Raw genomic sequence first — 21,571 nt, 5'->3', positions numbered from 1 at the left:
AATTCAGTTAAATTGCAAGAAGCCAAGAGCTAATCGGTGAAATGTGATTGAGCATTATTTTTTTTTTTTTAAAAAAAAAAAGAAAAACTGAGCAAGTGTTATCATGTTCTTACTCTAAACCGTTTCTCCATCCTTCCTTTATTTTCCAAAACCCTCTATTTCTCATTCTTAGAGCCTGTTCACATTTACTGAACTGAGCTGAACTGAACTGTCCTGAACTGATTGGAGTTGAACTGAACTGAACTGAATTGAGCTGAAATGAATATTTTATGAGAGAGGGAAATTAGGAGCTGAACTGAACTGAACTAAAATTAAGTAAATGTGAACAAACCCTTAGTCTCTATCTCCTTCTTCTCCATTCTCCTTTTTTATGACTTCAAAACTTATAGGTCTCCCTCTAGTGTATGAATATTTATGCAAACTAAAGAAAGTAACTTCTTATGAATCTAGCATTAATCTATCTACCTTAAGGTTGATTTTTTGTTTAAAATGTAGTATTAACTAATCAATTTGAATTTCTACATAAAGTATCTCAATACCTTGTAAATCTTAAAGCTTACAAAGATATGATTTCTCTACTAACTACTACAATCAACTTGAATTTCTACACAAACTATCTCATAATACCTTGTAAATTTGTGATTATTTATTTTTTATTTTTTTCTTTTGTATTAAATGTATTATTAATCAACTTGATATTAACCTCTTTTCTTAAAAAAAAAAAAAAAAAAAAGGCACCAATTTGATACCTAGCCTCAAGAACAAAGATATAATTTCTCTACTAAAATCACAATACACATATTGAAGTTGAAAACAAGTACACATTATGCTCATATATTCACTTATATGCTATTGCATTACTTCATCATTTACGTATCTAATTCTACCCATTTCTACCGTTTAAAACTATAAATTAAATACTACTCGTACTACAAATGAAATTAAATCCCATAACCTCAACCTATAACACTATCACCATCTCACACATGCTTCATCTGGTTGTATCCTTGTCTTCTTGGCGCCTTTAAGCACGTGCTCCACTCCTACAAGTAACATCTTGGCCCTAATATTTCAGGCTTGCTCACTTCATCCCAAAATTATCTGCATAAAACAGAAGAATAAAAAAATAGATCTAATCACATATGATAACAGGATAAACAATTAGTTTGTGTTTTATGTGAAGCTCATATATATACCTGAAGTTCATACAAAAGAAACCTACAAGTAGTTTCCTCTTCTGAAAGAGGAGCATTCTGAATGTCACCCATATTAAGAGATATTTGTAACCACCAAATTATTAACCTGCAGATATATCAATTACATAGATAAGCAAACAAAAAAGAACAAATGTATTAACTTGCGGACATGTATTTAAGATATCTAAATGATGATGAAGGCATATGCAAAAGCTGATACTTTAAATTCAAGATACTTAATTCTATTATTCTAGCTGCCTTTAACAGCTTATACACTTAATTTGCAATAGATCTATGGGGAAAAGCATGGCCTAGACTTATATCCACAAGGCACAATATAAATATATAATGCAAAAAAAAAGAAAAAAAAACACTAAGCTGCATACACGTCTGATCAGAAATCAAATACAAGAAATCTCACAATAAGCTTTCCATAGAAAATTGTGGGTCTTCCCATGAGAGCCTGTACAAGCAGCCATCAACCAAAAATGCTTAACATATACAAGCAATAACCAATTTCATTGTCTATCATGTTTGACGAAAAGATTAATGTGCTGCCAATTTCTCTAATCTAAATATACATGTACTGTATAAGGCAAAGCATCATAAGAAGATGAGAGGTTTTACCAAAGCAGTATATCTTAAGAAATAAACCCAAAAACAATTCATAGAACCTACTATTCATTCAGCACCATTATTCTGGAATGCCAATGATGCCTTCATCCCAAGCCTACTCAAGAACAAGGCATACAGGATGTGCAGAAGAAACACGAAGAAGCAACAATTTAGCAAGAGCTGCCAGAAAAAGAGGGTGTAATCTTGATGGCTACATTATACAAAAATAAACTAATAAAGAATTGATTTTTTTTTTCTCTATTTATAGTAACAAAGCCTAAATGTTCAGAAATTTGTAAGTCAATAAAATCTTTCTTTAAAGATTAATAAGGATAGTTATAAAATACAGTTAAATTCATACAAGCACAACAAAGAAAAAAACCCTGCAAAAATCCATAAAAGCAAGAAGTCACTCACAGATACTTATTATGAGGTTCGGAGCTCCAAAAGCATTTGAGCAGAGTGATTGAGAACTTCTCTGAGATTGTCTTCCTCTCGATCTTCTCCTCTTTTCCCCCTGGAACTCAACAAACCAGAGCGAGCGAGTGAGAACTACAGCAACTTTAGAGTTACTACAACTCAGTTTTTGTATCAGGGCAAGCTGACAGATTCAAGGGGTACATTATTGCTCACAGATCATCAAGATTTTATACAAGAAGACCTGTATAAAAACACACAAAACAAGTATGAATAGCAGAAACATTGATGTAGATAGTTGCAACTGAAGTATAAGTGAGCGATCTAAATAATCAAAGAAACAGGAAGAGACGTACGCTTAAACTCATTAAGACCTCCGACCAGATTTTGAATTTAGGTAATGCCCACCTGCGAACGCAATCATGCAATCATAGTAGGGTGTCCTTTTTTTTTTTTTTTTTTTTTTTTTTTTTAATCTATGCCTCCTAAATTAACTTTGTTATGGGAAAGGTCATAATGTTTCTCTTATCTTATGACAAACTTTAGGCAGAAAAGTCTGCCTCCTTTTCAAATACTTTAAGAACATGGAACCCGTCTTCTTCACAAGATTACAAGAGGAATCTTCGGAATATTAAGTCATCTATTTCCTTATGTGCACTTCAGAAACTTCTGTCAGTTTTGTAGCACACATTATGTGTTATAGGAGTAGATAAAGTCATAAATGACAAATGACATAAACAATATTCAATTTCGGGTCATGACTACGTTGTTTGGTGATCGTGATGAGTTGTATTTTCCTAAAGTAATGACTACTCTCTCAGCTTTAATGAGTATTGGGGGGCCATTGGCAGGCTTTTAATAAATACAATCAAGAAAATAAAGTAAGCAAGCAGAGATGTAAAATAACTGAAGTGCTCAAGAACAAAAAGTCTAGAAGAGTAGTATATTGTAATAATCTCAAACAGAATAGCTCCATCGCCTCACAAACTCATGGAGATTCATAGAAATGCAAGGTCTAACAATGATCTAACTTTGCACATCTTTTGAATAAAAAACTAATTATTACTTCAGATACAAAGGATCATGATCCTGCTCACCATCATTAAATTTAAGCAGGAAACGGCACACATAGTTGCCATACAACAATAGGAGATAAGAGTGAATATATTTGAAAGACTAACCTCTTTACTCTAACAAGGATGTCCAGGCTGCTTTCTCGGTAGTTAAGTTGATATGGAATCAAGGAGGGCCACGCAGTTGAATTTTCTTTTTTGTTATAGAAGCACAAGACTAACTTCAAGCACTGCATTATTTCGCACCAACCTGCAATTGCTGCTAATATTACAGTAGAAAAGATAAAGGATTCTCAAGTTATCAGTTGTATGGTGTAAATTACTCTCATGTATATATTAATAAATTATAAGGAGACTATCATATCAAACATAACTTCTTTGTCGACTCCTTAATACTTCCCAAACTCACTTGATAAGTTATTACATTCATATAAGTAGAACACAACCCTTATCTAGACATACCACATGTACAAACCTTTACATATATATTTTCTCACCTCATTTAATAAAAACAACAAAAGGCTCATGTAATACGAAATAAGAAATTAAGAGTGATGAATAAACTTGGGGAGATTAGTGTTCGTTCATCAAATCTATTTTATAAACATTTAATCCCTTCAATACATTTAAACTAATTAACTTCAGTCACTCACACATTTGAAAATTTAACATACACATTAATCCCTTATCACTTTGGCAAATTATCAATTAGTCATCATCCAAATAGTCATTAATCAAATTTGCCCACATTTTAACTTTATAACTAATGTGTAAATAAAGGAAGAAGGGAAGACAAAATAAATAAGAGAAGCCCAAGCATTCATTTTAGCACCCCAACTAACTCAACACAACAACACCACATAGGCATCAAATGAGCAATAACAGCCCGCTGCGATAGAACCAAGGTAGCAGACCGTAGTAAATTCCAGAAGGCATAACTCCTAGCACACAACTCCAAATCGAGAAATTCTTGAGCCTAGATTGAATAACTTTTCGAGATCTAAAACATTGATGAAGGGACTATGAGCTAAAAACAACTTCAGGTCGATGATTTTTGGACAAACAGAACATCAGTAACAGGGCAGCACCAGAATCCACCAAACCTGGGTTCATCTTCCTCCTTGAAAAAATTAAATTTTTAACATCTAAAACACCCATATAATGTAAAATAGTGAAATTAATAATCAAATAAAGTCAATCTCTTGAAAACTTATAAGACTAATACCTTAATTTTGGTGGGGTTGAATCAAAGATCCAAAGTAATCTCCTCTTTCTGGAAAAATACTGAAGAACATAAGGAGTGACCCGAATAGCAACAACCCATGCTCCGAACATCAATCCGTGGGATCGAAGCTGCGGTAGAGCTTCTTCCTTGCTTGGTTTCTTCTGGAACATTCCTCCGAACATCTTTGCTTTAGGAAACCATTTGAAATCAAATTCAATAAAAAAAAACTACATGAAAAGCCTAGAAATAAATAAAACAACCTTCATATAAAAGGTAAAATCTAATCGAGGAGATGAACATCAAAGTATCGAACCAATTAGAACAAGAAAGGTAAATGAACCTTAGCAATTGCGTCGCCAAAACTGATGAAATTGAAACACTGAGAAGAAGCGAATCCCATCGCCATGGTTTTTCAAGGATGATCGGTGATTTTGAGCTCATCGCCATCATTGTTGAAGGGGGACATATTTTCTCTCTCTAGGTTTCTCTTTCCTTATTTTCCATTAAGAATTCTGAGCTTTTTTTTTTAGAAGAGAAGGAGGAAAGAGAAGGAAGTCTGTGAGGAAGAAGGTGCAGAAGTCGGTGAGAGAGTAAGGGGCAAGTAAAGGGGCAAGTAAAGGGGCAAAATTGGCAATGCATTAATTTTAGGGGCAAGACTGTAATAGCACCACAAAGTACTATTCACCAGCTACAGTAAATTCTTTTGCATGTTTTATAATGGTTATAGACAATGAATTTTGGAGGGAAAACTTGTAATAATATGCTGACAAGTGTCCTTAAGTTTCGCCTTTAATGTTATGTAATTGATTGATGATTCCCTCCGCCCCTTTATTGAATGCATATTTCTAGTAGTTATTACTCACATAATAAAGAATAGTAAGCATCTAATTAAATTACGGAGAGAGTGAATTTTTTATTTTTTCAATTTTCTTATCAATGAAATTGATTTTAATATTTTTTATAAAAAAACTCTACCAACCCCCATCTACCACCCCGTAAAGAAACACCCACCCCATCAACAACCTCTACCACCACCCTTATCCCCCACACCTCATTCCCACCAGCCACAAAACCCCACCCCCACCGTCACCAAAAAACAAGACCCATCTTGTAAACTAAGACCCATCCACCAAAAACTAAACCCGCCTGCCAAAACCCGACCACCTCCAAAAAAAAAGCCCCACCTACCCCATTTAAAACCCCTAGTATAGCCGAACAGCCCCACCCATCATCGAAAATTACCACCCTAGCCACAATGGGTGTACAGAAGGGGTTTCGAGGGGCAAAGCGAAAAGGTGGTTAGTAGAGGACTTAACGGTGAAGGGGGGGGGTGGTGAATAAGGGGTTGGAGGGGATATATATATATTTTTAATTAAGGGTTTTAAAAAGGATGTCAATGGGGCAGGTTGGGGCGGATGTTGGCCTTCCCATCCCTATCCCCACCTAATATATTCATCCCATCCCGCAACGGGTCTAAAATTCATCCCTATCCCCGCCTTGCGCGGGTATAATTCCAAAACCATCCCTGCCTCACCCCCCACTTGGGTATTCATCCCCACTTAATCCCACCTAAGATCCACCTCTCAATACACAATCCAACATATTTAATACTACGTGTAAATTGCAACAAATAAAATAATTATTAATATTACACACTTTTTTTTAGTTATAAAATAAGTGTATTACACATAATTATATCTATTATTTTATTTTACATAATTATTTTTTATATAAAACATTATTTAATTTTGTTTTATACGAAGTACAATATATAGATATGAGTGTGAGGTAGGGATGCGGGCCCATGCGGCGGGTACGAAGTGCTCAAGTGGGGTTTAATTTTGGTTTTATTGTGAAATTGAGTTATAATTTTGGTTTCCTGCATCTTACACACAATCATGTTAATCCATCAAAGTAGGAATGATTAGCGAAAACGCGGAGATAACCTAATTCAGATCTAAAATCTCTTTCTCTCTCCACCTTTCTGATCACTCTTTCTCTCTCCTCCATTGCTTTGCTTTCCAGCAATCTACCCATCAACATCTACTAATTCCGATCTATTTCTTACTTGACGAAATTCGCAGTTTACACACTTCGATTTTTACTGCAAAAGGTTAGATTTAATCTCTGTCATTTTTATCTGATTTAATTTCTTAGCTTATCTTTATTCTTCAATTTCATTATTTATAGTGTAAGTTGCTAAGTTGCTCATAATGTTTGTTTGGTGTTAGTTACAATAAGTAAATGTGAATTACTGAATCATCGAATCAATTAGTTACTAAGCTAGAATGTAATTGCATTTGATTTGATTTGTTTGTGTTAGATCTTTTGGATATTGAAATTAATTTTGATGTGGATTGAACTTACTTGCTGAATTCGTAATCGGGTTTTGTATCCCGACGACCCATTTGGTTGGCGGTAATAAATCATAATAGTACTTGGTGTTATATATGTGTAATTTTGTTAGGAAGAACTTGTATGTCAGTATTCCAAGGTTAGGGTAAGCTTAATTGCAAATTTGTATTTTAGATTACCTTTCATTATCATTTCGGATGTAGTATTGAGAGAATTATTTGAAGATGGAAACTGCATTGCCCTATCTTGATGGACTTATTTGGAGATGGAATAATGCAGAAAGTTTTCTTGGCGAAATTACACGCAAAACCTAATCTCATCACGGTCTTAGCAAGCGACTTATATGTTGCAGGGTAGTAGACCAAATTATGATGGAAATTGAGGTTTAACTCTTAAGAAATGAATTATGCTTTTAGACAAGTAGTTTACGCTATAGGAAGGGAAGTGCTATTGTTGTATGTTGTTGTAATGAATACGTGCATTTCATAGGACTTGTACCACTTAATTAATGGAAAAGGGTGTTTTGGATGAGTTATTGGTTTCAGAAAAGAAAAGGAGAGTACATGAAAGGTTGGTTTGGAGTCATCCTGTCTGTATGTAACTAGATGGATAAGAGTGTGAGGAAAAGGAATGGGGAAAGGCTTATTAGGTCCACCATTCCACAAAACCTCCACGGCGAGGGGAAACAGGTATTAGGCTGAAATCATCATATTGGATATTGGCTGCTATTCGATTTGTGGGGTTTAGAAGGGAGGGGAAAGAGAGGAAGATATTGTGGCAAAATGTTATAATAGCTTTCACGTGGACCAATCGGTTAAAACGGGATGCACACAATTTTAATGGAGGTGCTGCTTCCTGTGTAAGATTATGGAATGAAGTTTCTTTGTTAGCAACTTAGCATCTTTATGGGCAAATGGAGGTGGGGCTTTTAGAAATTGTTTCGTTGTGGAGATACCAAGGAACTGGGCTAATGTACGACTAAATTTTGTGAAAGTTAACATTAATTCATACAATATCAGAAAAATCATGTAAATATTACATTTACTCACATAACATATTAACATTTTCTTTCAAGTAAAGAATGCCAGGATGATATAGTAACTTGGCCAGCTGGCCTTGGGAAATGGCTTATCAATAAACAGTATGTGATTTAGTTATTTAGGCTCCCAAGATAGGTGAACATAATTTCTATAACATTTCCTTTTCACCTCTCATATATCCTCATCATTTTTTATTTATCTGCCTGGTGAAATATTGATGTTGGTGTTGATCTATTTGATATATGAACTGTCTTCTGTCTTGATTTGGCAGCAGCAATGAACTTCATTGGTTGTGATGAATTTGTATCTAGTCTGTAAATTTTTCCTAAGATGAAGAAGTTTACAGCATTATTGGATGGAAAATCCTCAAAATTAACTTTTGTGTATGCCTGCAGTGTGCTTTGTTTCACTTTGTATTGAGCATCTACCATGTGGAAGTTTAAGCCCTTTGCACAGAAAGAACCAACAGGACTTGAGGGCCGCTTTTTTGATGTCGGTGACATAAAAGTTCAAGTCAAGAATGTCATTGCTGAGGGAGGATTCTCTTGTGTTTACTTGGCTAAGGATGCATCAAATGCATCAAAGCAGTATGCTCTAAAGCATATCATATGCAATGACCAGGAATCAATGGACCTAGTAATGAAGGAGATTAAAGTGATGAAATCTCTCAAAGGACATCCTAATGTAGTTACTCTTTATTCTCATACTATATTGGACATGGGTAGGACAAAAGAAGCACTTCTTGTGATGGAATGTTGTGAGAAGTCTCTGGTCAATGTCTTGGAGAGTAGGGGAACTGGTTACTTTGAAGAGAAACAAATCTTGGCAATTTTCAGGGATGTTTGTAATGCAGTCTTTGCAATGCACTGCCAATCTCCACCGATTGCCCACCGGTAATAAGCAGTGTATATGATTGGTTATGTACTTATGCCAGGTTATTGTTTGATTCATTAATTAAGGTCATTCCTGTATTCTAGCAACAAACTCTGCTGTTCCTGGTAGCTAGCCTGGCTCATAAACTCTTGCGTGGCACCTAAGACTCAAATCTGAAACCCTTCCGCATCGCATGGCTATTTGTGGCTCTTAAAATGAATATTGTGATATGCTTACATGTCTTCTCATAAAACTTATCAATTTAATTTTTTTTGTGAATATAAATAATTTATTGCCTTTTAAGTTTTTTTTACTTCTTTTCACACCCAAGGTTGGTAATGCGGGAATAGTTTCTTTTCTAGTGTCGGAAAAGAAGAATGCAGTTGGCCAGATTTTTATTTTTGTCATTTTTTACACTGTAGTGCCCAACTGCTAACTGTTTTCTTTTCCTTCATTATGTAATTCAGTGACTTGAAGGCAGAGAATCTTTTGCTGGGCTCAGATGGGCTATGGAAATTGTGTGACTTTGGAAGCACCTCTACCAATCACAAGCGCTTTGAAAAACCTGAAGAAATGGGCATTGAAGAAGACAACATAAGGAAGCACACAACCCCTGCTTATAGAGCGCCTGAGGTTGAAAATACTTTCATGCATTCATACTTTGCGTTATAAATCAAAATCTGAACTTGACATTTTCATGTTTTCTTGTCTGAAAGATGTGGGATCTTTACAGAAGAGATCTCATTAGCGAGAAAGTGGACATCTGGGTAAGTTGATATTCCACATGTTTGTCTATAAGCATGAAACTGTATCATCACAACTTCACAAGCTTGTACAATTTATGAGTTAGCATCTAATATATATCTCCTTGCTTTTGCTAGGCTCTTGGTTGTTTGCTTTACCGTATTTGCTATTTCAAATCAGCATTTGATGGCGAGTCAAAGCTTCAGGTTCTGAATGGAAATTACCGTATCCCGGATTTACCAAAATACAGTGCGCCTATCACTGATATAATTCGAGACATGCTCAACTCTTCCCCAGAGTACAGACCAGATATCACACAGGCAAGCACTTAGCTTGATTGGCATCTCCATGAACTTAGGTTAGTTTAGATCATCAGTATCGATGATATAGGTACTGTTTTCTTAATAGTTAGCACTATAGTGGTGTTAAGGGGCTTTTCTGATTGTGGTGCTCATGGTTATAGGTCTGGTTTCGTGTCAATGAGCAATTGCCTGTCGGATCACAGAAGTCATTACCTGATCGGCCGCCTCATATGCGTGAAACAGCTTCTGACATAACTGAAGGTATTCAGCTGTCACTCACGTAGATGTGTTAAAAGATTGGTGTTAACTGATATGTTAAGTTTATCGTTTTGAGATTATAGAGTTTTACGTCAGCTCATATTTTAAAATTTGAACATAATTCATTGAAGTTTTAAATTTGTGACAACCCTTTTGGTTGCACTAGGTATCTCCAAGATTATGTCGAGGACTCCAAATCCAGTGCCTCGGAGAAGCCCGCCACCTGTACCATCATCAAGTGAAGCAACTAATTTGTCGACTTCAAACACTGCTAGGGGTGGGCTTGTAGGCGGTGCTTTTTGGTCCACAGAGCATGCTAAGGATACTCTTGTCCAAGAGGAAAGAGGTGCACCGAAATTTGATGATGAAAAGCCGTCCCAGAAAGAAGATAGGAGCCGGTCAGAGAAATATAATTTGCATGGTAAAGCCAGTCCTTCTGGGAGGGAAAATAGTCAGGCTAATCCAATGAAGTCTAGTAGTGCCTCAACTTTTGAGAATGAGGCTTTCAACAGCTTTGTTGCTGATTTTGACACATCTAAACTCAGTCCTACTGGCAATGACATGAAATCAAAGAAGGATAATTCCTTGGAAGCTGAGATAGATAGACTACAGGAGCAATTGAAGCAAGCTAATGCAGAGAAGGCAGAAATTACTTCAAAGTATGAGAAGCTTACTGCAATTTGTCGATCACAGAGACAAGAACTACAGGAGCTGAAGCAAGCGTTGGCTTCCAGAACTCCTTCACCTAAAATGGAGTCTACAAGGAATCAACCATCCGCCAGCAGTAAAGCCGCTACTTCTCAGGTATAACCCCCCACCCCTCCATACACAAAAAGAACTCCATAACAGTGTGGAGAGCTTTATTGGGAATAACCTTAAAGTATCAATTTGTCTTCCAGAAAACGTAAACTTTCGACATACTATGAGTCACTTAAAAGCTATAAAGGCTACACATCTTGTTATGAAACATCACATCTTTCCTTCATGGAGATCTTTCGTATAATTAGTTGTACTAAAGGTTTAATTTTTTTGTTTTAACATAGTTTACTTTGATCATGTCAGAGAGCAAAAAACGAAGGCACAGTGTTAGAGCTCCAACAAGGTTTGCTTGACAAAAATTCCACAACCCCAGAATTGAAATCATGGCAAGCATTTGCCCCTTCACCGACATCTCAAGCTGATTCATCTAAATCTGTTAGGACCAGGAATGGTCACTCTAGCAAGCAAGGTGCTTCAACTGGATCAACCCAAGATGGATGGGGATTTGAAAATGAAAGATTCACTGCAGTTCCTGCTGCTAGCTCTAGGATCTCTAGATCTGGCGAAGGTAGTACTTCCCTACGTTTTGGGGATTCAAATAAGTTAGCAAGCAAGAATACAGCTTCTCAACCAGCTGGCTGGGCTGGGTTCTAAATCTTCTAACTCAAATGGAAGAATACATATTTTCTGTAAGCCTGTAATACTTTTGTTCATATAATTTTGCATGAGAAAACATCATTTCTCTTATTCTATGTAGCAACCGTCTCTTAGCCAATTGATGATTTTGTGTTGGCTATTGACTTGCAGTTATAATCTACTTGTAATCAATGTTGCTTTCATTTGTTATATGATCACGCCGAAATTTTATTGAATTACGTATCTATCCCAAGTAGGTATACCATTATAGGAGAAATCCTCTGTTGCAATGTACTCTGTATGTCAGATATTGTATTATCCTCTATTTGGAGGTGTAATTATCAGGTATAGCTATAATGTGATGCACAAATAGTTGTATGTGAAATCTTTTCACATTGATAGAGTTTCCTTACCCCGACTACCTGATTATTTAAAGCACAACTACCACATTCAACAACAGAGCTAACATGTACAGGATTCGAGAAATGAAAAGAGCAGAACTAATGAAGTTTCAGGTAATACATATTGACATTCTTCATTGACTATTGCCATCTTCCTATCAGGTGAAGGATAAACCAAGCAGCCCAACTCAAGGACTGAATATCTGAATTGAATCACCGCCCTGAATAAATAGGAGGTGCGGGCTACAGTTCGGAATTACTAAGAACTGATACTGTCATACTGATCAGCCAAAAAAATACAGTGATGTGCGGTTTGAAGGGAAAAAAAATTTGGGTTTATAAAGGCAGAATATTCATTAGAATAAGGGGAAGCAATAGTAAAAGCCACATTTATAATAAAAGAATTTCAAGTTTTATTTTCATTTTCATTTTCATCTACATGTAAGACTTAATATTAACAATATATGAAGTACAAAATATACGGATCAAACATGGCCTATTCATGAATGGAGGGAGACTGTATAATATTTTGAATCCTATAACACTAATTGTATACTACATACAATCCCTAGATTTCATGACTTGTCTGAGAAGTTCAATAAGCTGATAAACAAACAGTTCATAAACAACCTGACAATCAAGTGCTGATGCTACAAAATTCACTCGAGAAGAGAAGAATTCAAAGGCGAGAAATACAACAGTAGTATACATTCTTTATGCTTGAAATATGTATAAAACACGCGTGGGAAAATTCTCTCAGTACTATACTCATTACTCAGCAAGCTGCATTTCACTCTGGAATTACAGAAGTAGCATCTTCTGAAGCAAAGATTACATTATAAAGATAAGCATATAAGGCTTTTTCAGGCCGAGGCCACTGTGTTCTCAGTCACCCCTTCAGCTACTCCGTTTGCAACACCATTAGTAACCTCACTTGTAACCCCATTAGAAACTTCATTTGTAACCCCATCAGAAATTCCATTAGCATGATGTTGAGTTGCCAATTGACTGAAGTTACCCTTCTGTTTGAACAGCTGGGAGTGATGGTGTCGACAGTACAGACGATGCTCATGGGCTACATAATTTGAAGGGCTGATAACACATCCTCCATGACAGCATCTGAAGCATCCCTTGTGATAAGAACTGCCATCAACTGCCACCTGAAAGCCGAAATATATATACCAATTACCATTCAATGCTCAGAAAGCTTTAGATATGATATGAAATGTAGAAATTACAGTAATTAAATTCAAGTCTCACCTTTTCGATTGGATAAACTGTTTTCTGGCAAGAGACACACTTCTCTTGAGTACCACCAAACATGCTAGAGACTTTGCTACTGGTTTGAACCTGCTCAGATCATCAATTTAGACAGTATAATTGGATAAAGACTATAAACTTACTTCTGCTACAATTTTTTTTCCTCCTTTTAAACCTTTTCTAAGATTAGAGGCAGAAGGCCTTCCCATAGAGTCCGGTTAATTGCATAACAGTTTGTCAAATAACAGGTGGTCAAATGATGATAGTAGGCTAACTTGTTTAGCTACGTACAGTTCGCTTACTAAAGGTTTTCAGGATGGTTATCTCTAGTTAGTCTCCTAATTAATTAGAAAAATTGACTTCTTTTGAAAAAAATAAAAAGAGGAAAGGAAACATCAAGAAATAAGCCACTTTAAGTTTAAGCATCTTACCTGTTCAGAAGATCTTTCTCTTACAGCTCTTGGAGCAGCTGCAAAGAATAAAAGCTACAAAAGCGTTACTAAAGTGTAGGTATCGCGATGCACATGAGAAACCATAAAGAGGGAAGAAAAGATTCACCTTCAAAACTTTTGTCCAAACTACCAGTCATCTTGAAAAGCTGATCAAAGTGAGGCTTGCAATATAACACCCCTTCAAAGGAGCTATAATTGTGCAGCTGCAAAAGGAAAACAAAAGAAAATTAAATTGCAGCTTATCAGGCAAAAAATATAATCCAAACTAATGAAAATAAGTTTGTACGAAACAATATGAAACAGATAAGATCAATCATATCAAACTTGGCAGTGTAAAGTTTAATGGCATTGTCAATGTTAACCTCAAAGTTTTTTGAAATATGCTACTGTCTCAGACTTATTAGAGTAAAGTTGATCAAGTATGGTTCAGCCTGGCCTGATTATACCGGGCTTGGGTGCACCTTTCCAGCCTCATGCCGAAGCAACAGGCTGACTTATTAAGCCACCTCCCTGTCCATGATCAACTCTATTTTACAAGTCCGCGCTTAGTTAAGACCATCATAAAAACTAATTTATGTATTAAAATTAGTAAATTGTAAAAAAAAAAAAAAAGGTGGAAAGGGTACTTAATTGAACAAGAAGTAGTGTCTATAGTACCAAATACAGTACTTTATTGAGCATCCAGTATAATCTAGCTGTAACAACCTTAAATTACATTAAAAACAGTAAAGTAACTGTCATTATTACAGAGAATTTCAAAAACTGAACACTCCACCAATCTAGAAATCTCTTATTGATCCACAATCCTCTTTGGAACCTAATCAAATTCAATCTAGTCAATATAAATAGTGTCTTTAAATTCAAAAAGATCCTTTTTTTTAGTAAAACCCAAACAAATTAAATTCAGGGGAAAAAAGGTCTAATGATCTTATTTATTCACCTACCCCAAAACACTCAAATAATGAAAATAAATCAAAACATTAATCTTGACCAAATAAAATAAAATACAAGTTGGTTTCAAAAAAAATAAAATAAAATACAAGTTCAAACAATATCAAAGAATACATGATCAACATCTTCAAGAGATAAACTTTGAGTTATACAATACCCTTTTTAATCTATTTAACAAAACTAATAATCGAATTCGAAAGGGTGATTCAAGTTGTTCATCTAGAAAATAATTGAAAAACCATTCAATAAACACTAACAATCAAATTCGAAAGGATGAATCAGGTTACATAAATAACATAGAAATGAATGCAAATTAAAGTTTTCATTAATAAAAAGAAATAAACCTTGAGGGTGCTCTTGCAGTGATGACATCTGAAACAAGCTTTATGATAAACTTTACAGTCAGCTGTAAGTTGATCAACCAAATATACAGTCTTTTCACAGGCTTTGCACTTCTGAGTTGTTCCTCCAAAACTTGCCATTTTTTTTTTGTCCTGACTTTTTAATTCTGTGATTAATTTCACAAAAAACCCAGAAGATTTGAATTAGAAAACTTGTAAACTTTTGTTTCTTTGATGCTTTTCTTTTGTTCTGCCTGTTTTAATTTCTCTCTCTAGAAATTGTTGAGTTGGAGGACTTTTTGTTGCTCTGCTTTTATGTAAAAATATGACTTTGGGTGTTTATGAGATTATGATGACAAAGTTTGCATATGTTGGAGTTACAGCTCAGACTAAACTTATTTTCAAAAACTGCAAAATTTAATTTAATGCCTCTCAACCTGGGGTTATTTTTGTCATTTCGCATAATAGTCATAGGCATACTGTACATTTGTACTTATCTAGCAAATCGGTGGTCGGTTGATCAGGTTGGGTTCGGGTTGGGTACTGTAGTTTGTATGCCTATAGTAGTATACAGTATGATAGGTTTGTGCTTTTAAAATTAATACTTAAATTTTTGATTGAACTATGTACACGTTTATGTCATTATTTTTAGATCGAAAGTGGGTTAGGAATATGCAAATTAGTCTCAATCTTCGGATTTTAAGTGCATTTTATGAATAACTTATGCATAATGAGCCAAAACTTTGTGCTCGGTTTACATTTTAACTTCTAACATGTGTTTTTATAGCATCAATAATATGAATTGAGTGTTTTTTTTATGAATAGTACTTAATGTGATCTATTGATTAACCTATACTAAAAGCAAATCATTTCATGACACTGTTCACTTTGTCATGAAATAAAAATAAGCAACAATTTAATAGAGTATTTTTTATTCTTTGAAGGGTCTCATTGACACAAGGATTTTATAATAACTTTTACTAGGTCTTTAAAAAAAAAAAAAAAAAAAAAAACCGGAACTTTTACTAGGTCAAATGGCTCAAGTAAAATAAAACCCAATTATATAGGTTTGTTGGTTTATGTTGACACTATTATTAGGTCAAATGACGCAAATAAAATAAAACCCTAAACCCCCTATACTTCTAAACCCTACAAGATTTTCTTAATTTCAACATTACTCCTAGTCTCCTACCATACTTCTAAACCCTAAATCCTAAACCCCTAAAGTCCTCACTTCTTCTCACAGGCAATTGCTTAGCAACAGTCTTCCGGTAAGCCAATATCGATCACAATTTCACAAAATTAATTTTATTTATTTTATAGCTTACTAGTGCCTGTTAATCAGTTTTATTTTGAAATTCATATTGATTTTTTTTTTTTTTTTTTTCAATTTCTCATGTACGAATCTAATTTAATAGATTGATCAGAAGGAAAATTTTGATGGGTTTTTTTGTTTTTATCACTTAGCTCTTACTGAATGATAATGATACTTTTTTAAATATTTGTCGATATTGATTAATGATTTGATCCTAAATACTGTAGTAATTATGATTTTGCAGTTGCTAGTATGTGTGATCAACTATTAAAGGATAGTTTAATCACTTTTCTTTAGTGATGAACGGATGATGATGTGATGTACAAGAGTGCTTTAAACTTGAAAAATTGTAGAATATACTTTTAAATTTGAAAGTATTGAATGTTTTAATCATTTTTTTTTTGGTCTTATATTGGAAGTTTGGAACTAGTCCGATTATTGGTCAAAGATTTGGGTCTATGATTGAGACCTTCCAAATGGATAAAATAAAATAAAATGGAGGGAGAAAGTATAAAAGAGAGTTAGGGTCTATTCTGTTCACCTTATTTTTCACTTATTAGGTTAAGTTTAAATTAGTTTAGTTTAGGAAAAATAAGTTTTAATAAGGATTTTTCAAGTACAAATTACAACTAAAAATAGTTTTAATAAGGTAAAATAAGTTCAGAATCAAGTGAATAGAATTCATCCTTACTTATGTATGCATTTTGATTAAAGCTTCAAACCTTCTGCTTATAATGTACTCCCTCCATTTTTTTTATATGTTGAAAATAGGATTGCGCGGAGTTATAGAAGATTTAATAAAATAAGATGATAGTGGGGGCAGATTAGGTTATTATTTTGTTGAAAAGTAAAGTGGTGTGAGAGGAATGAGTATCATTAGAGGAATGGGAAATGATAAAGTAAAAAACAGTGAATTAGTGAGTACATTATTGGCTAAAGATATTCTAGTATTATTAAATTGTACTCCCTCCGTCCCATAATTACAGACAAATAACTCTAAAAAGTATGGTTTTTAAGGAGGATGGAAAAAGTAGAAGAATATTGTATGAAAAAGATAAAAAGTGAATAATGTTGTATGGGGATAATAAAAAGTAGAGAATATTGTATAGTAAACTTTAAAAGTAAGTAATGATTGTTTGGGTATGTGTGTACTTTGTATGAAAAAGAGAAAAAGTAAGTAATGATTTTTTAGGTATGTTATTTTTAGTAAAAGGAGGAACATTCTAGGACACCCAAAATAGTATATTTGCCTGTAATTATGGGACGGAGGAAGTACGAGATTTTCAAAAAGGAACTATTAACTTATAAAAAACCCTAAGAAAATAGTAATTGTATAAACAATGTATCTGTACAACTGTAATAAGTGTTCTAGCTTGATGAAAGTTGTAATCTTGTAAATATGTTCGTTCTCTAGGGAGTAGCGGAACTTGGGAAGTTAGATGCTTGTTGAAGATTATGCATTGTGTTGTTTGTTTAATTTCGTGTTTGTACTAGTTTTTCATTTGAAGGTGAAGATCGAAGTACTTATGTATGGTTTAACCTCTAATATCGGTTAATTTTGAGTTTAGTGAGATCAAATGGAAGCAAGGTATTTCCGAATTCTAAGGCTATTAGGAAAAGGTAACAGAGCAAGAGCTGAAGCAGATGGTCGCTTGTTGCGCCTAAAACTGGGTTACAGCCATGAAGTTGAGTTGCCAGTTCCGCCTGCTGTTCGTGTGTTTTGCTTTAAACCTGACAAAATCTGCTGTGTTGGAATCGATAAGGCAAGAACGCTTCAGTTTGCTGCTACTGTTAGGAGTGTTAAGCCACATGACACATACAATGAAATAGGTATGCGTTACAACGATGAAGTCGTAAAGATGAAGCCTGGAAAGAGGGACAGATTAAAGAAAAAAGGTTACATATACTGAAATGGTATATGTTACTGAAATGCTGAATCTGCATGAGAAATTTAGATCAACTCGAATAATGTCTATCTTTGAATTTCATGTACTACCTCTGCTACATATTATTTGCAACTTTGGAATTTTTTCTCTCTCAAATAATACCAACGGAGGTAGTAGCATTTTTTTCAAAAGCCCTTTTAGATAAGAGCTGTACTAAAATGTTGCTAGGGATCTGCTCTCAGAGTCTCAAGGTTGTGCTCTGTATTTTGAAGACACAACTGTTAATTTAATCAGACTTTACGACTTTCTTCCTTCCTTTATCATTTCTTTAGGCTATGCTGTTAAAAAAAATCCACTTCATTTTCGATCACAAGTTTATAAAAGGCTGTTTGTAGCTCTTCATTTTGCATTTGATCAATTAATTTTCTGTTGAAACTTGGGTTTACGCCGGGGTGTTAATCGAGTTGTGCAACTCGCGAGCAACTCGAACTCAACTCAGTCAAAGCTCGGTCAAAAGTCAACTCGATTTGGCTTGACTCGAGATATTAACAAGCACGAGTAGTTGAGCTTCGATAAGCTTGTGAGCAACTCGATAATAAATTTTATTATAATTTACAAATAAAGTTACCATGTTTAAAGAAATTTGCAACTCAAAAATTCATCATTTGCAACTCAGAGTAGCCAAAAATCTTACTCGTATAAATAATTATACATCCACGTATACAATTGATAATTAGTTTGGCAAGCAATGAGGTCAAATTAGATAATGAGCAAAATATGTTGTCACCAGCAGTATTTATTTCAAATATCACACATTAGGCATTTGTCACGTTCCACATTTCAAATTTTATTGGCGCAAAGTTATGGGCTCCAACCAAAGTACCACTTTTAGGGCTTATTAATATGGTTTGATCATTTAAAAAATTTAAAACAAAAGTGCCTTGCTTGAACTTAGCTAAGGAGAAAACAAAATGTCTATGAATGAATATTACTTAGTAAAATACGAAGTACTAGCTAATTTGTTGCACCATTTCCAATTTGGGATGTCTCAATTTATCTGCACCAATTCCTTTTTAAGAATTTTTCTCTCTCTATATTTTCTCTCGAGTTAGCTCTCACACTCATCTACCTATATATTTTCTCTCTATATAACACAGAAGAAATCTTGTGCAAATGGACAAAGAGAGTAACCACAAACAAAAGTTCTACTCCTTTATTTCATGATCGAGTTCTTTTGAGCTTAATGTAGTTGGAAATTGAAAATTGAAGAAGATGATTTCAAGTTTAATGTAGTTGAGGAGAGAGTATATATAAAAATAAAAAGTGAAAGCATAAAAGTCGTATTATCCAAAAATTGAGATCGAGTTCCTTTTATAGCATTTTACCCCTTCGTAACTCTCTTTTTACTTATAAAAGAAGAAGAAAAAAAAAGTCTAATTAATCCTACAAAAGTGGGAATTGACCTAACCACAGTACCATTTAAACTGAATTAATTTCCTAAACTTTCGATTGCATTATAAAATATAATCCTTCTATAAATAGAATACTCTTAGTAGCCAGATTGGACTAATGCCACTTTACAATAATCTAGAAGTGTGACTAAAAATTATAAACTGCCTACCACACCCCCCCTTTATAAAGCCGAAAGTAGGCCTATACTGTATATCATTCATATGTCCTAATTTATTTTTGTCATTGATTGCTTACTAGTAAGCAAAGACATAAATCAGAATTCTTGTCCAATGAAGTATAGAATGGCTAACTAAAGGTCTGTTCTCATTTACTGAACTAAGCTGAACTAATCGAACTGAAATTAAGCCGAAAAGAACATGCTTTAAATCAAATACTTCATACTGTTTCCAAAGCATACTCCAACGATTTTTAATTGGTGACCAAAATTTTTTGAAAATTGATCATATATGAAAAACTTGTTTAGTTGTTGGTTAATCATCTCACCTAACTAGTTTAAACAGTTGGATTTAAATTAGATGTTTTTATGGTTGTTTACAAAAAATGTTTGATAAAATGATATACTAATGATTTATGTGTTCCAACACAACTACTTGTAAAAATCAGCTTTTAATAAAAATCCAAAACTTTGGGTTAGGAATTTAGGATTGAGCATTTTTCGACCTATGACCCAACCCGAAATGACCCGTGACTCAAAGTGACCCGACCCGACCGACCGATCCAATTGACAGGTCTAGGCGCAAGTAAAATAAAACCAATGATATGGGTTTGCCGATTTGGGTGATTTTTGTTGATACTTATATTAGGTCAAATGGTGCAAGTTTACAAGTAGTTGTGTTAAGGTATTTGCTTAATTACAAATTTACAATATATATTTCTCCAGCCATACATCTAAACCCTAAACCCCTAAAATCCTCACTTCTCCTCACCGGCAATTGGACACTGCTTAACAGTCTTCCGGTAAGCCAATATTGATCACAATCTTACCCTTTTATTTTATTTTTTTTAAAAAAAAAATTATTTTTATAGCTTACTAGTGCCTGTTAATCAGTAATTCTAGATTTGGAAATTTATATTGATTTTTTAACTTCTCATGTATGAATTGCCATAATTAATTTGATTTTAGATTGATCAAAAGGATAATTTTGATGGGATTTTTTTTTTTGGTAGCACTTAATTCTCACTGATCGATAATATGATACTTTTTCAATTTTTTGTCGATATTGATTAATTATTTGATCCTAAATACTGTAGTTGTTATGATTTTGTAGTTGCTAGTATGTGTGATCAACTATTAAAGGATAGTTTAATCACTTTTCTTCAAGTTAGTGATGAACGGATGATAATGTGATGTACAAGAATGCTTTAAAGTTGAAAAATTGTGGAATATAATTTGAAATTTGAAAGTATTGAAGGTTTTTATATTGGAACTAGTCTAATTATTGGTCAAAGATTTGGTTCTATGATTGAGACATTCCAAATGGATAAAATAAAATAAAATGGGGGGGGAGTATAAAAGTGAGTTAGAGTCTAATCTGTTCACCTTATTTTTAGATAAGTTCAGTTTAGGAAAAATTAAGTTCTAATAAGGTTTATCCAAGTATAGATGACAACTAAAATAAGTTTTAAAATTAATTAATTGATAATCAGATGATTAGAATACACCAATTAAGACCTTAAACCTTCTGCTGGTAATGTACTCCCTTTTTTTTATAAGCTAGATATGAGATTGTGCAGAGTTTTAGGAGATTTGATAAATGAGATGATAGTAGAGTAGATAAGGTTATTATTTTATTCTTGTCAAAAAAAAAAAATTATTATTTTATTGAAAAGTAAAGTGGTGTGAGAGGGAGTATGGTCCATTGAAGGAGTGGAAAAAGATAAAGTAAGAAAGAGAGAAGATATTAGTTTGTAAAGATATTTTATGAAATTGTAAGAGATATCCAAAAATGGAACTTTAGTTTATAAAAAAAGGTCGAAAATAGTAATTCTAGCTTATAAA

At 34.0% G+C, this 21,571-nt stretch overlaps 2 protein-coding genes, 1 long non-coding RNA gene and 1 pseudogene across 11 annotated transcripts; 2 read left to right on the top strand and 2 right to left on the bottom strand.

The window, feature by feature from the left end:
• Positions 1 to 750: 750 nt before the first annotated feature.
• On the bottom strand, positions 751 to 5,087 carry LOC145597901 (uncharacterized). 9 transcript variants are annotated; one of them, XR_014103447.1, is made up of 8 exons: positions 4,867 to 5,087; positions 4,527 to 4,713; positions 3,410 to 4,421; positions 2,433 to 2,472; positions 2,229 to 2,328; positions 1,824 to 1,991; positions 1,197 to 1,302; positions 751 to 1,101 (listed from the first exon to the last, which is right to left on the bottom strand). It is a non-coding gene; the product is annotated as an uncharacterized LOC145597901 (long non-coding RNA). The 9 variants fall into 9 exon arrangements; XR_014103444.1 differs by having other exon boundaries at positions 2,229 to 2,472; XR_014103441.1 differs by lacking the exon at positions 1,824 to 1,991.
• A 1,332-nt stretch (positions 5,088 to 6,419) lies between these two features.
• On the top strand, positions 6,420 to 11,732 carry LOC145597504 (uncharacterized). Its single transcript, XM_081653690.1, has 8 exons — positions 6,420 to 6,639; positions 8,317 to 8,814; positions 9,262 to 9,427; positions 9,511 to 9,561; positions 9,676 to 9,858; positions 10,002 to 10,101; positions 10,265 to 10,902; positions 11,161 to 11,732. The coding sequence occupies exons 2-8, from the start codon at positions 8,351 to 8,353 to the stop codon at positions 11,509 to 11,511; spliced, it is 1,953 nt and encodes a 650-aa protein (XP_081509816.1). The 5' UTR covers positions 6,420 to 6,639; positions 8,317 to 8,350; the 3' UTR covers positions 11,512 to 11,732.
• A 659-nt stretch (positions 11,733 to 12,391) lies between these two features.
• On the bottom strand, positions 12,392 to 15,242 carry LOC145597862 (LIM domain-containing protein WLIM1-like). The gene is made up of 5 exons (XM_081654119.1): positions 14,902 to 15,242; positions 13,713 to 13,809; positions 13,586 to 13,623; positions 13,155 to 13,244; positions 12,392 to 13,054 (listed from the first exon to the last, which is right to left on the bottom strand). The coding sequence occupies exons 1-5, from the start codon at positions 15,037 to 15,039 to the stop codon at positions 12,758 to 12,760; spliced, it is 660 nt and encodes a 219-aa protein (XP_081510245.1). The 5' UTR covers positions 15,040 to 15,242; the 3' UTR covers positions 12,392 to 12,757.
• Positions 15,243 to 17,790: 2,548 nt separating this feature from the next.
• On the top strand, positions 17,791 to 18,123 carry LOC145597142 (large ribosomal subunit protein uL6m pseudogene; annotated as a pseudogene).
• The last annotated feature ends 3,448 nt before the right edge of the window (positions 18,124 to 21,571 follow it).

The sequence above is a fragment of the Chenopodium album genome, chromosome 20 (assembly GCF_948465745.1).
Source record: "Chenopodium album chromosome 20, dcCheAlbu1.1, whole genome shotgun sequence".
Classification (NCBI taxonomy): domain Eukaryota; kingdom Viridiplantae; phylum Streptophyta; class Magnoliopsida; order Caryophyllales; family Amaranthaceae; genus Chenopodium; species Chenopodium album.
This window is presented reverse-complemented; position numbering and strand designations above follow the sequence as displayed.

What these genes read in the sequence shown, in the direction of transcription:
- LOC145597862 (XM_081654119.1), bottom strand. Translation starts at nt 15,039, where the DNA reads ATGGCAAGTTTTGGAGGAACAACTCAGAAGTGCAAAGCCTGTGAAAAG. An exon ending in GAGAAAGATCTTCTGAACAG is followed by an intron (nt 13,245 to 13,585) that starts GTAAGATGCTTA and finishes TGATCTGAGCAG; the next exon opens with GTTCAAACCAGTAGCAAAGT. An exon ending in CAGTTTATCCAATCGAAAAG is followed by an intron (nt 13,055 to 13,154) that starts GTGAGACTTGAA and finishes TTCGGCTTTCAG; the next exon opens with GTGGCAGTTGATGGCAGTTC.
- LOC145597504 (XM_081653690.1), top strand. Translation starts at nt 8,351, where the DNA reads ATGTGGAAGTTTAAGCCCTTTGCACAGAAAGAACCAACAGGACTTGAG. An exon ending in GCGAGAAAGTGGACATCTGG is followed by an intron (nt 9,562 to 9,675) that starts GTAAGTTGATAT and finishes TGCTTTTGCTAG; the next exon opens with GCTCTTGGTTGTTTGCTTTA. An exon ending in ACAGACCAGATATCACACAG is followed by an intron (nt 9,859 to 10,001) that starts GCAAGCACTTAG and finishes TCATGGTTATAG; the next exon opens with GTCTGGTTTCGTGTCAATGA.